This window comes from Stegostoma tigrinum, chromosome 1 (assembly GCF_030684315.1).
Source record: "Stegostoma tigrinum isolate sSteTig4 chromosome 1, sSteTig4.hap1, whole genome shotgun sequence".
Classification (NCBI taxonomy): Eukaryota; Metazoa; Chordata; class Chondrichthyes; order Orectolobiformes; family Stegostomatidae; genus Stegostoma; species Stegostoma tigrinum.
In genome coordinates, this window is record NC_081354.1 from 184134095 (window position 1) to 184146745 (window position 12651).

Here is a 12651-nt window from a genome sequence, read left to right on the forward strand (position 1 = left end):
ACTCCCACAGCTACCTGGGATACATTTCCTCCCACCCACCTTCCTGCAAAAATTCTATCCCCTATTCCCAATTCCTTCACCTCCGCCACATCTGCTCCCAGGATGAGGCATTCCAATCCCGCTCATCCCAGATGTCCTCGTTCTTCAAGGGCCACAACGTCCCTTCACGGTGGTCGAGAACACCCTCGACCATGTCTCCCACATTTCCTGCAACTCATCCCTCACACCCCGTCTCTGCAATAACCGCCAAAAGAGAATCTCCCACGTCCTCATATACCACCCCACCAACCTCCGGATACAACACATCATCCTCTGACACTTCCGCTATCTACAATCCGACCCCACCACCAAAGACATTTTTCCATCCCCACCCTTGTCTGTCTTCTGGAAAGACCACTCTCTCCATTACTACCTTGTCCACTCCACACTCCCCTTCTACCCCACCACACCCGGCACTTTTCCCTGCAACTGCAGGAAGTGTTACACCTGCCCCCACACCTCCTCCCTCACCCCCATCCCAGGACTTTCCACATCAAGCAGATGTTCACCTGCACATCTGCCAGTGTGGTATACTGCATCCACTGTACCCATTGTGGCTTCATCTACATTGGGGAAACCAAGCGGAGGCTTGGGGACCGCTTTGCAGAACACCTATGCTCGGTTCACAATAAACAGTTGCACCACCCAGTCGCAAACCATTTCAACTCCCCCTCCCATTCCTTAGATGATATGTCCATCCTGGGCCTCCTGCAGTGCCACAATGATGCCACCCGTAGATTGCAGGAACAGCAACTCATATTCCGCTTGGGAACGCTGCAGCCCAATGTTATCAATGTGAATTTCAAAAGCTTCAAAATCTCCCCTCCCCCTCCTGCATCCCAAAACCAGTCCGGCTTGTCCCCGCCTCCCTAACCTGTTCTTCCTCTCACCTATCCCCTCCTCCCACCTCAGCCGCACCTCCATTTCCTCCCTACCAACCTCATCCCGCACCCTTGACCTGTCCGTCCTCCCCAGACTGACCTATCACCTCCCTACCTCCCCACCTATACATGCCTCTACAGACTCCATCCCCGCCTCTTTAATTTGTCTGTCTCCTCTCCACCTATCTTCTCCTCTATCCATCTTCGATCCGCCTCCCCCACTCTCCCTATTTATTTCAGAACCCTCTCCCCATCCGCCTTTTTCTGATGAAGGGTCTAGGTCCAAAACGTCAGCTTTTGTGCTCCTGAGCTGCTGCTTGGCCTGCTGTGTACATCCAGCTCCACACTTTGTTATCTCGGATTCTCCAGCATCTGCAGTTCCCATTATCTCTGATACCATTTTCGGTCTGTCTTTTTTCTGAGGATGAATCACATCAGACTCAAAACATTAACTCTGTTTCTCTCTCTGCTGATGCTGGCAGACTGGTTGAGTTTCTCCGTTGCTCTATTGTTTTTTTAATTTAAAATGGGAGAGCCTTGGTTTTAAACTTATTTTGAGACTGAGTGCCAGCATGTAATGGCCTTCAGCTCCAAACAGGCCATTCCTTTCGGGACAGAGGAGATGTGCAAAGCTCAAGCCTCTGAGTCGGAACATCGGGAGGTTCAAGTCCCATTCCAGAAACTTGAGATCTAATCTTGGCTGAAACTCTGAATGGGATGCTTTTCAGATAAAACAGTAAAATTAGGTCCCGTCCGCTCCCTCAGACAAACAGCCAATGGCAATTCATTTGGGGAAAAAAAAACACACCGTCACCTTCAGTGCCTGGGACAATGTTTAACTTCGCAAAGACAATCCAAGAATATACCCTCTTCCAGGGAAGCTAAAGGAACTCTGCAGGCTTCTCCTGTCAAATGCTACACCCCGCGACCCCGCTATCAGTACTATTCAAGCAGCTCAATCAACAACAACTCGAATTGATGTGACACCAGCCATACAACATCCCTGGCCCCTAAGCAGGGTGGCCATTAAGTCGAGGATAATCATCAGTTCAAAGGCAATGAGCAGTAGGAAATGAATACCAACTCTTGCTAGTGATGCCCAAAACATGCTAAAGAATAAAATTTTTAAAAAGAATCGTGAAGTTTAGACAGACAATTCCACATTTTGGACTTAGAACATGGCAACTAATCCTGTAAATATGAGAATGGAGTGTGTATAAAAGATCAGCGAGGGAGGGTTGTAGAGACTTTAGAGGGCTGAGGGCTGACACAAGTTGTGTACAATTCTGGTTGCCTCCCTACCAGAAGGACGTGGTGGCTTTGGAGAGGGTACAGAAACTGTTTGCCGGGATGTTGCCTGGTATGGAGGGCATTAGCTATGAGAAGAGGTTAGAGAAACTGGGTCGTTCTCACTGGAAAGACAGAGTTTGAGGGAGGACCTGAGTGAGGTCTACAAGATTATAAAGGACATGGACAGACTGGAAAGTCAGAGGCTTTTTCCCAGGGTGGAAGGATCAGTTACCATGGACCATGGGTTTAAGACGCGAGGGGTGAGGTTTAAAGGTGACATACAAAGAAAATTACAGCACAGGAGCAGGCCCTTCGACCCTCCAAGCCAGCGCCGATCAAGACCCTCTGTCTAACCTGTCATCCATTTTCTAAAGGTCTGTGTCCATTTGCTCCCTGTCCATCCATGTACCTGTCCAAATATATCTTAAAAGACGCTAACGTGTCTGCGTCTACCACCTCCGCTGGCAACGTGTTCCAGGCACCCACCACCCTCTGTGTGAAGAACTTTCCACGCATATCTCCCTTAAACTTTCCTCCTCTCACTTTGAACTCATGACCCCTAGTAATTGAGTCCCCCACTCTGGGAAAAAGCTTCTTGCTATCCACCCTGTCTATACCCCTCATGATTTTGTAGACCTCAATCAGGTCCCCCCTCAATCTCCTTCTTTCTAATGAAAATAATCCTAATCTACTCAACCTCTCTTCATAGCTAGCACCCTCCATACCAGGCAACATCCTGGTGAACCTCCTCTGCACCCTCTCCAAAGCATCCACATCCTTTTGGTAATGTGGCAACCAGAACTGTACACAGTACTCCAAATGTGGGCGAAGCAAAGTCCTACACAACTGCAACATGACCTGCCAACTCTTGTACTCAAAAGCCCGCCCAATGAAGGAAAGCATGCCGTATGCTTGTATTGTTCTTTGTTCTTTGTATAGTTCACCTTTGAATTTGATCTTCCAAAATGCATCACCTCACATTTGCCCGGATTGAACTCCATCTGCCATTTATCTGCCCGACTCTCCAGTCTATCCATATTCTGCTGTAATCTCTGACAGTCCCCCTCACTATCTGCTACTCCACCAATCTTGTACGAGGCAAGTTTTTTACACAGAGGGTGGTACGTGCCTGGAACTCGCTGCCGGGGGGGGAGGTCGTGGAAGCAGATTGTGCGGTGACTTTTAACGGGCATCTTGACAAGTAAATGAATAAGACTGGAATAGAGGGATATGGTCCCCAGAAGGGGATGGGGTTTTAGTTGCGACAAGCAGCATGTTAGTGCAGACTTGGAGGGCCGAAGGGCCTGTTCCTGTGCTGTAATTTTCTTTGTTCTAAGTACAGACGTAGGCAGGGGTAAGACGATGGCAGTATGCGAATTCAAGAATTTTAGAGCTACATTTCCAGAGTAACCAACCCTGGTGAAACAGGAGGTTGGGGAACAAAAAGACGGGGAGAAAAAGACAAGGACCAGAGTTAGAGGAGGCAGTGGCCTAGTGGTATTATCGATAAACTTATTAATCCAGAGATCCATTTAACATTCCGGGGACCTGGTTTCAAATCCTATCATGGCAAGTGGCAGAATTTTGACGCAATAAAGTTTAAGGGTCTAATGATGAAACTGTTGTCAATTGTTGAGTAAGAACGTACCCTGGGTTACATGTGACTCCAGACCCACAGCAATGTGGTTGATTCTCAACTTGCCCTCAAGGCAATTAGGGATGGGCAATAAATTCCAAGCCTGGCCAGTGATGCCCGCATTTTATGGATGAATTCTTGTTAAAAAAATTACCTGGAACTCTCCCGCAATGCCTCCTCTGTAGATCCAAGTCTCACCTTCTGCACCCAGGACAACAGGAGCGCTGCCAGTGCGGCACCCTGGGAAGGCGAAAATAGGGAGTTTCGTTAATCATCACAGCAAAACATTCGAAAAAATTTACAACTTGACAAACTATATTGGAAGACTAAAATACTACCGGTGCAGAAAACATAAGACAGCAAACTCTCAGTAGGTCCGGCCACATCTGCGGAGGGAGAAATGTTGGAAGGTCACCTCAAGCAGTAAATTGAGGGACGTGACAAGGTTTGAGCAAATACACGGGGAGAGAAAGGTGGAGGGGCAGAGATTAATCAGGAGGTAAGAAATAGGAACTGGAGCAGGCCATTCAGCCCCATCTTCCTATAAAATCACAGCTCATCTGTCCTTCTGTGGTGCGATCTCCTCACAGCCTTCAACTCCCCAAAATTTCAGAAATCTATCCACCTCCTCTTTCAATGCTTTCAAGGATCTAGCCTCCATGATTCTTTAGGGTAGAGAATTCAGGCATCCACAAACCTCCAAAGAGAAAGAAAACCCTCTGGATCTCAGCTTTAAATGAGTGTCCCCTTATTTTGTACCAACGTTGCCTAATTCACAATTCCCTCACTAGTCAAAGAGTCATACAGTGCAGAAAAGGTCCTTCGGCCCATCAACTCGGCACTGACATATCTACTGCTAATGGTGCGCTCATCCCAATTTCTTGCACTTGTTCTATATCCTTGCATGTTGTGATATTTGAAGTGCTCATCCAAATATTTTTTAAAGGTTGTAAGATTTTTGGCTTCTTCGCTACCTTTGGGGCACAACATTCCAGATTTCCTGCACCCACCGAGTGAAACTGCTTTTTCTCAATTCCTCTCAATCTCCTCCCCTTCCCCTAAAACTATGCCCCCTTGTGATTAACCCCTCAATCAAGGGGAACAGCTGCTCTGTATTCACCCCGTCGATACCCCTCATAATCATATGCACCTTAATCATGTTCCCTCCTCAGTCTTCTCTGCTCCAAGGAAAACAATCCAAACCTATCTAATGTCTTATAGCTCAATTTCTCCATCCCAGGCAACATCCCGGTGAATCTCCTCTGACCCTCTCCCAGTTCTATCACATCCTTCCTCTAAGTGGGTGACCAGGGCTGCGCACAGTCTCCAGTAGTGGCCTGAGTAATGCTCTGCACAGCTCCAATGTTACCATCTTGCTCTTATATTCAATGCCACAACTGATGAAAAGCAAGTATCCCATCGACCTTCATAAGTATCCTATTCACAGGCTCTGCTTACTTCAGGGATCTGTGACTAATTACCCCAAGATCCCTTGATTCCTTTAAGTTACCTATAGTGTCTGCCATTTGTTAAGTTTTCTCTCATCTTGTTTCTTCTTCCAAAAGTGCATCACCTCACAATTATCAGCGTTAAATACCATCTACCACTGGTCTAGCCATCTGAGTAACCCATCTATATCCTTCTGTAACCTACAAATACTTTCTTCCCTATTAAACCACTCTACCAATCTGGGTGCCACCTGTAAATTTGCCTAACATTCCCCCTACATTTTCATCTATATCATTTATCTATACAACAAACAAAAAAAGGGTCCCAGTACTAATCCATGTGGTACACCACTGAACACAGGTGTCCAGTCACGCAAACAGCCTACTACCACCAGCCTTTGTGCCAACTAGTGGGAATATCTTCTCAATGCCTACCCTGTCAGAATCTTGCAGGTTTTAATAAGATCAATCCTCATTTTTCTAAACTTTAACAAATAAAGGAATAACCAGTTGAGCCATAAGTCAACGCCTTCCTCCCAGGAACCAGCCTAATGGGTCTCTTTTGAACAGCCTCCAATGCCAGTGTATCCTTTCATAAGAAGGGGGCTAAAACTGTACACAGTCCTTGAGCTGCAGCCTCACCAACACCCTGTACAGTTGTAACAAGACTTCCCTGTTTTAAACTCTAACCCCGCTCCCCCCAGCAATAAAGGACCAAAATTCCATTTGCCTTCCTGAATACTTGCTGCATGTGCATGCTAACATTTTGTGTTTCATGTCGAAGAACACCTAGGTCCCTCTGTGCTGCCCTTTATTAGAGTATCTCTCCGTTATAATAATCGTCTGCCTTTTGATTCTTCTTACCAAAAGTGAATGAGCTCACAGTTTCCCGTGTTAAACCCCACTCATTCAGCCCATCTATAACCCTTACAGACTCCTTATGTCCTCATCACAATGTGTTCTCCCACCTATTTTTGATATCTTTTGGTGGGAGGTCTTAGAGACCAGACTAACCTCTCACAAAATATATCATGGAGATGCCCCAGACCTTAACTTTTATTTTAGTCATGTGTAAAACTCTGTGTTCCAGATATAATTTGACTGGTCGACCACTAAGCTTTAAAAGACACTTTACTCTTACAACACAGTTCAAATGCAATTAAACTTTATTGTATCGAAAAAATATCATTTAACCACTAATCATCAACTGCTTCAATACAGGCAGCATTTCATAAACACATCCTTTGGCAATTCAGCAACACAATTCTTGTTCTCCTGTACTGTCTCTCTCCAGTTCTATAGAAAGAAACAATCTGCCCCTTCTGATTTCTAAGAGGAAATCTCTCTTAGTCTTCAATCTAGTAGCAGATAGAACTCTAGCCATCAGTTCTAGCAGCTAAATAACAAAAATAACTGCAGGAAAACAAAAGTCCTCAGGTTCTGATCCTGTCCCCCCATCATTTTCTTATCTTATTCTGAATAAACATCTCGGGAGAAACCCAAAGCTATTTACAAACTGCCTGGTGGGAGCAGACACATCAGCACCACTGTGACAAAATGCCCCTCCTCTGCAAGACAAATGGGGCAGAACACATCTCTTAAAGGCACAGCATGTCACAGAGGCACAAGATGTGTCATTAACAAATGTGGTCTGATAATCAATTGTATGTCAGGCATTGATTAACTCCATGGGTCAGCTTAGTTAATACAATAACGTCATAAAGCAGACATTACAGAAAACCAAATGATTGCACTGCATGTGCACTTTACAGACCCACAGCAGAATAAATGCCACGCAGAGTCACAGTAATGTATACACAGAGTGCACGGCATCCTGAAAGGTGAACTCGCTCTTAGGGGCAAGGCACACAGACAAAACAGGGCACAAGGGGCTTAGCAGTAATGACTAAAAACCAGCAATCTACAGGAGATGTAAGTGACAAAAACAGAAGTATTTTAGTGGAATCTTGCTCTACTGAATCTCATTGGCAGTCAGGATTCCATTATAATCAGGCCACCAGAAAATGCGCAATAAACTACAGTGGCTGCAATAATCAGCTAACATATTACCCCATCTTTTGTCACCAAACATTGATCCACAGATATAACCAACATGGTTTTGTTTTAATAATTCACCAGATGATGATGTCATTGCTAAACTAGCCAATTCCTAATTGCCCAGAGGCCAGTTTAGAATCAACCACATTGCTGTGGGTCTGGAGTCACATGTAGGCCAGACCAGGTAAGGATGGCAGAATTCCTTTCCTACAGGACATTAGTGAACCAGATGGGTTTTCCTGACAATTGGCAATGATTCATAGTCAACATTAGACTCTTAATTCCAGATTTTTTTAATTGGATTCAAATTCCATCATCTACTGTGGCAGGATTCAAATCTAAGTCCCCGGAACATTACTATAAGACCATAAGACATAAAAGCAAAAATTAGACCATTCAGCCCATCAAGTCTGCTTCGCCATTCAATCATGGCTGATAAGTTTTTCAACCTCATTCTCTGTGTAACCCTTGATCCCCTTGACAATCAAAATTCTATCTATCTCCGTTTCAAATGTACTCAATGACCTGACCTCCACAGCCTTCCGTGGCAGTGAATTCCATAGATTCACCACTCTCTGGCTGAAGAAGTTTCTCCTTATCTCCATTCTAAAAGGTCTTCCCTTTACTCTAAGGCTGTGTCCTCAGCTCCTAGTCTCTCCTACCAAAGCATCTTCCCAACATCCACTCTGTCCAGGCCATTCAGTATTCTCTAAGTTTCAATTAGATCCTCCCCACAAAATCCTTCAAAACTACAATGAGTCCTTAAACCTTCCTCATATGTTAGGCTTTTCATTCCTGGGACCATTCTTATGAACCTCCTCTGAACCCGCTCCAGGGCCAGGACATCTTTCCTGAGAAATGGGGTCCAAAACTGCGCATAATACTCCGAAGTAATGCCTGGCTGTCCGGATTAACAGTCCAGAGATAATACCACTAGCTCATCACCTCCCCAGTATGCAGTAGTCTTAATATTGTGATTACTGCTCTTGCTAAGTGATATTAATCTTTTAATAAGAGATATGCATCTCAAGTCATTTTACAGCCAAATAAACTATGCTTGGGGAACACGCTCTGCTGCCAAAAGGGGGAAGCACAGATATAGTGTGTGCATAGCAAGCTCCCACAGAATGTAACCAGTTAATTAGGGATGGGCAACAAATGCTGGTGTAGCTAGTGATGCTCAAATCCCATGATCAAGCAAAGAATTAAACAAAAACTCTCCTGTAGCATATCCTGAGATGTCTTACCGTGTTACTGTTTCATAAAGAGCAAATTATTGCTATTGATTCCACATCACAGCAAGAGTTATGATGCTATTAAAACTCCACTCACATTGGAAGCAGTTCATCCAAGAGTTGAATGAATAGGTGTCCCTCTCGATTCTGCCATCTACGGAAAAATAATTCATTATTAACAAGAGGGTGTTACAAGCATGCAGTGTTATCATCATATTAGTTCCCGTAACTGCCATTACCCTACCCTCCATTGTTAGGAAGTTGTTCCTTTTTTTAAGCTTTCACATTTAAAGGATTGTGGACAGTCGTTCATTTGAAAAGATTTATGAGCTGCCCAGTTTTGTTTTAGATGGGTTCACTGAAAAAGCATTGGGGTATTTAAAACAAAATCTTATTGGAAATCAAACAAAGTAGTAGTCAAGCAAAGAAAACAGCCAGGCTTGACAGCTGCTGGGTTTACTGGGAGTCACATGTCTGGGTTTATGGCTGTTGTGATATGGTTGGGAACTCATTTGGGGTAATAGCCTGCTGTGAAAGTCACTATCAAACTTATCCACTGCCTTTCTGCAAGATCCCTTTATGAGAGTCCACTGTGATCCAGCTGGTCTCCCGTAAAAGCCTGCGAAACAGATTTTCCTCACAATTCCTGAACAAGCTGCATCCGCAAACATCCCTGCAACAACTGCCTGTGTTTAGGGACACTCATTTACATGTGCCAGGATGCCAAGTGAACGCCATCTTGAACATTTCTTATATTCTCACTTTATCCTTCAAAAATTAAGGATTATTGGCCAAAGATTTCACCCAGAGTTAATCCCTGCAGAGAAAATATTTTCTTTTCCTGTTACTCTCTGTGTCTGAGCGTGCGTGCACGTGTGTGTGCATGCGTGTGTGTGTGTACGTGTGAGAGTGTGTGTGTGTGTGTGAGCGTGTGTGTTTATGTGTGTGTGTGTGCACGCGCATGTGTGTGTGTGTATACGTGAGTGTGTGCGTGCGTGTGAGTGTGTGCATGTGTGTGAGTGTGTGCATGTGTGTGTGAGCATGTGTGTTTATGTGTGTGTGTGTGCGTGCATGTACAGTTTATTTAGAATGGTAATTACTTATAGGCAAGAGTGAAATAAACTTTAAATAAATTTTTGATTGACTCCAATAGAGACCAGAACTGAGGCCACAAACGGAACAGCCACAATCTTATTGAATGACACCTGCTAAAGCGCAATGTTTGAATTGTTAATTATTCCTTTGGACAGTATACATTTAGAAAGGTGAACTGGTTGCCCAGTCTGCTACTGTCTCTGACAGATATGGAAAGTGACTCCCTAGGGCTCACAAGCAAAGCTGAGGTCAATGTGACTCCCACAGTCCCTCTGGCGCACAGCCCTGCTTCCTGATCTTTAACACAAACAGTGTAAGTGGAGTCTCTCACTCACCCAGCCACATCACAAAGGCCTTGGTAACCACGAGTGTGTTCCTGATGTCCCAGAGGTAAGGGTAAAGGTCGTAGACTATTGCCCTGTTGGAGCTGCTCATGAACTGTTGAAAGAGCTGGTCGATCCTGTCACACGCGAGCTGGAAAGCAGACGCCCGAACTCTCCACTCCTCCCCCTGTAGAAGATAGGGTGGAGAACTGTTCACAGCTTGCTCCAAACTCTGTCAACCAACACCATCTCAAACTCTCACACCCCAAATCTTCCCTCAATCCACCCCCTTCCTCTGCCAGTGCCTCCTTACTCAAAGGTCATTCAACTTCACTCCAGCCACACCCCGTCCCTTAATCAAAAGCCCAGCGATGTCACTCCCTTCCCTCTGCCTGATTCACATCCATCAATCTCACCCAAGTTTCCCCTTAATCAACAAGCTTTGATCTCATTCCCCCATGTGTTAGAGTTCGGCTGATAATGTGCATTTTTACAGCCATGTTGTAATTTGGAGCTGTGCAGAGTGCTGGCAGACGCTCCAGTAATCTTCTTCGTTTTATAATTAACTGGAAATCTTCCCACTCTTGCTGCCGCTGAGTTGATGCCCATTCTAATGTGGCCACATCACAGTTGTACCATCCCTGCCCATCACGTCCTGCAGCGGGATTCAAACCCAGAGCTCCTGGCCTGAGGGGCAGGCCTGATGCCTACTGTCTCACCAGACCGCCACGTGCCCCTGACGCCCTTTTAATGAACAAGCCACTGACTCCAATCCTCCAACCCTTTCCTTAGTCATCCATCAATCCAGTTAATCTTTTGAATCAGTCCCTGTCTCACTTAGAGCTAAGTGACATTGTAATGGCTCCTTTCCCATGGGGGTGGTGTGAGGGTTGCCATGAATTCTGTGTCTAAGATATGGAAGCTTTCCCAAGTAAAGCTCTCAGGACAACAGGTACAATGGGGAGGGTTGGTGAGGTAATGCAACTGATGTGGTGTAGATGGGCTTCCAGAGGGCGGCACGGTGGCTCAGTGGTTAACACTGCTGCCTCACGGCGCCAGGGACCCGGGCTCGATTCCAGCCTCGGGCGACTGTCTGTGTGGAGTTTGCACATTCTCCCTGTGTCTGCGTGGGTTTCCTCCGGGTGTTCCTGTTTCCTCCCACAATACAAAGATGTGCAGGCTAGATGGACTGGCCATGCTAAATTGCCCGTAGTGCCCAGGAATGTTTAGGTTAGGTGGGTTAGACATGGGAAATGTAGGGGAATGGGTCTGGGTTGGATGCTCTTCAGAGGGGTGGCGTGGGCTTGTTGGGCCGAATGGCCTGTTTGCATACTGTAGGGATTCTATGAAGGCATTTGAAAATGAGCTGCATTACAGATTTGTGAGCATAGTTAGAGCTCATGGAATAAAAGGGACAGTAGCAACTGATGTGACAACAGAGTCACAGTTAATGGAAGAGATAGTAGGAACTGCCGATGCTAGAGAATCTGAGATAACAAGCTGTAGAGCTGGATGAACACAGCAGGCCAAGCAGTATCGGAGGAGCAGGAAGGCTGACGTTTCAGGCCTAGACCATTTTTCAGAAATGTACTTTTTGTTATCTCAGTTAATGGAAGCCTTTCAAGCTGGATGATGGTTTGTGGAGGAGTTCTTTGGGATCAGTGTATCCATGATCTAGACCTTGAGGTACATATCAAACTTGCAAAATTTACCAACACTTCCAAAACCTGGAAGCACTATAAATTGTGAGGAAGACAGTGCCAAACTTCAAAAGAATATAGGGAAGTTGATGGAGTGAGTTGACAGGTAGCACGTGGGGATTAAGGTGGAGATCTGGTAAGAAAAAGGGAACAAAGGTGTAGACCATTTATTAAACAGGGAAAGGCTTTGGAAATCTGAAGCACAATGGCACTTGGGAGTCCTTGCTCAGGATTCTCTTAAGGTTAACATGCAGGTTTATTTGGCAGCTCTGAAGGCAAATGCAATGTTCACATTCATTTTAAGGCAGCTGGAATACAAGAGCAGAAATGTACTGCTGAGGTTGTGTAAGGGCCTGGTCAGACCGCATTTGGAGTATTATGAGCAGTTTCGGGCTTTGTATGTAAAGAAGGATGTGCTGGCATCGGAGAGGTTTACAAGAATGATATTGGGGATGAAGGATTTGTCTTATGAGGAGCAGTTGACACCTCTAGGTCTGTAATCCATGCAGTTCAGAAGGATGTGAGGGGATCTGACTGAAACATACAGAACACAGAGCGAACAAAAACAGAAGTTGCAGGAAAAGCTCAGCAGGTCTGGCAGCACCTGTGAAGGAAAAAAATCAGAGTTAATGTTTCAGGTCCAGTGAGGATACAGAGAGGCCTGGATAGAGAAGATGTTTCCACTGGTAGGAGAGACCAGGAGGGCATAACCACACTTTATAAACAGGAGGAGGAGGGATTTCTTCAGTCAGAGGGTGGTGAATCTGTACATTTAAGAGAAGGATACATACATTCTTGATTAGTAAAGGGATCAAGGGTTACAGGAGAAGACAGAAGAATGGGGTTGAGAAATATAGCAGCAATGATTGAATAATGGAGCAGACTCAATTGGTTTAATTCTGCTTCTATATCTTATGGTCTATATTGTAGCTGAGACATGATACAC

At 45.2% G+C, this 12651-nt stretch overlaps 1 protein-coding gene across 2 annotated transcripts in view; it reads right to left on the minus strand.

Moving 5' to 3' along the window:
* The window catches only part of si:dkey-183c6.8 (protein O-GlcNAcase), a 68010-nt gene that overhangs the window by 18558 nt on the left and 36801 nt on the right, over positions 1-12651 (minus strand). For both annotated transcript variants that reach the window (XM_048535189.2, XM_048535209.2), the window contains 3 exons: positions 10018-10192; positions 8685-8741; positions 4001-4086 (listed from right to left, as the gene is read on the minus strand). In XM_048535189.2, the coding sequence (XP_048391146.1) occupies positions 4001-4086; positions 8685-8741; positions 10018-10192 (318 nt within the window). The remainder of the gene's footprint in view (positions 1-4000; positions 4087-8684; positions 8742-10017; positions 10193-12651) is intronic.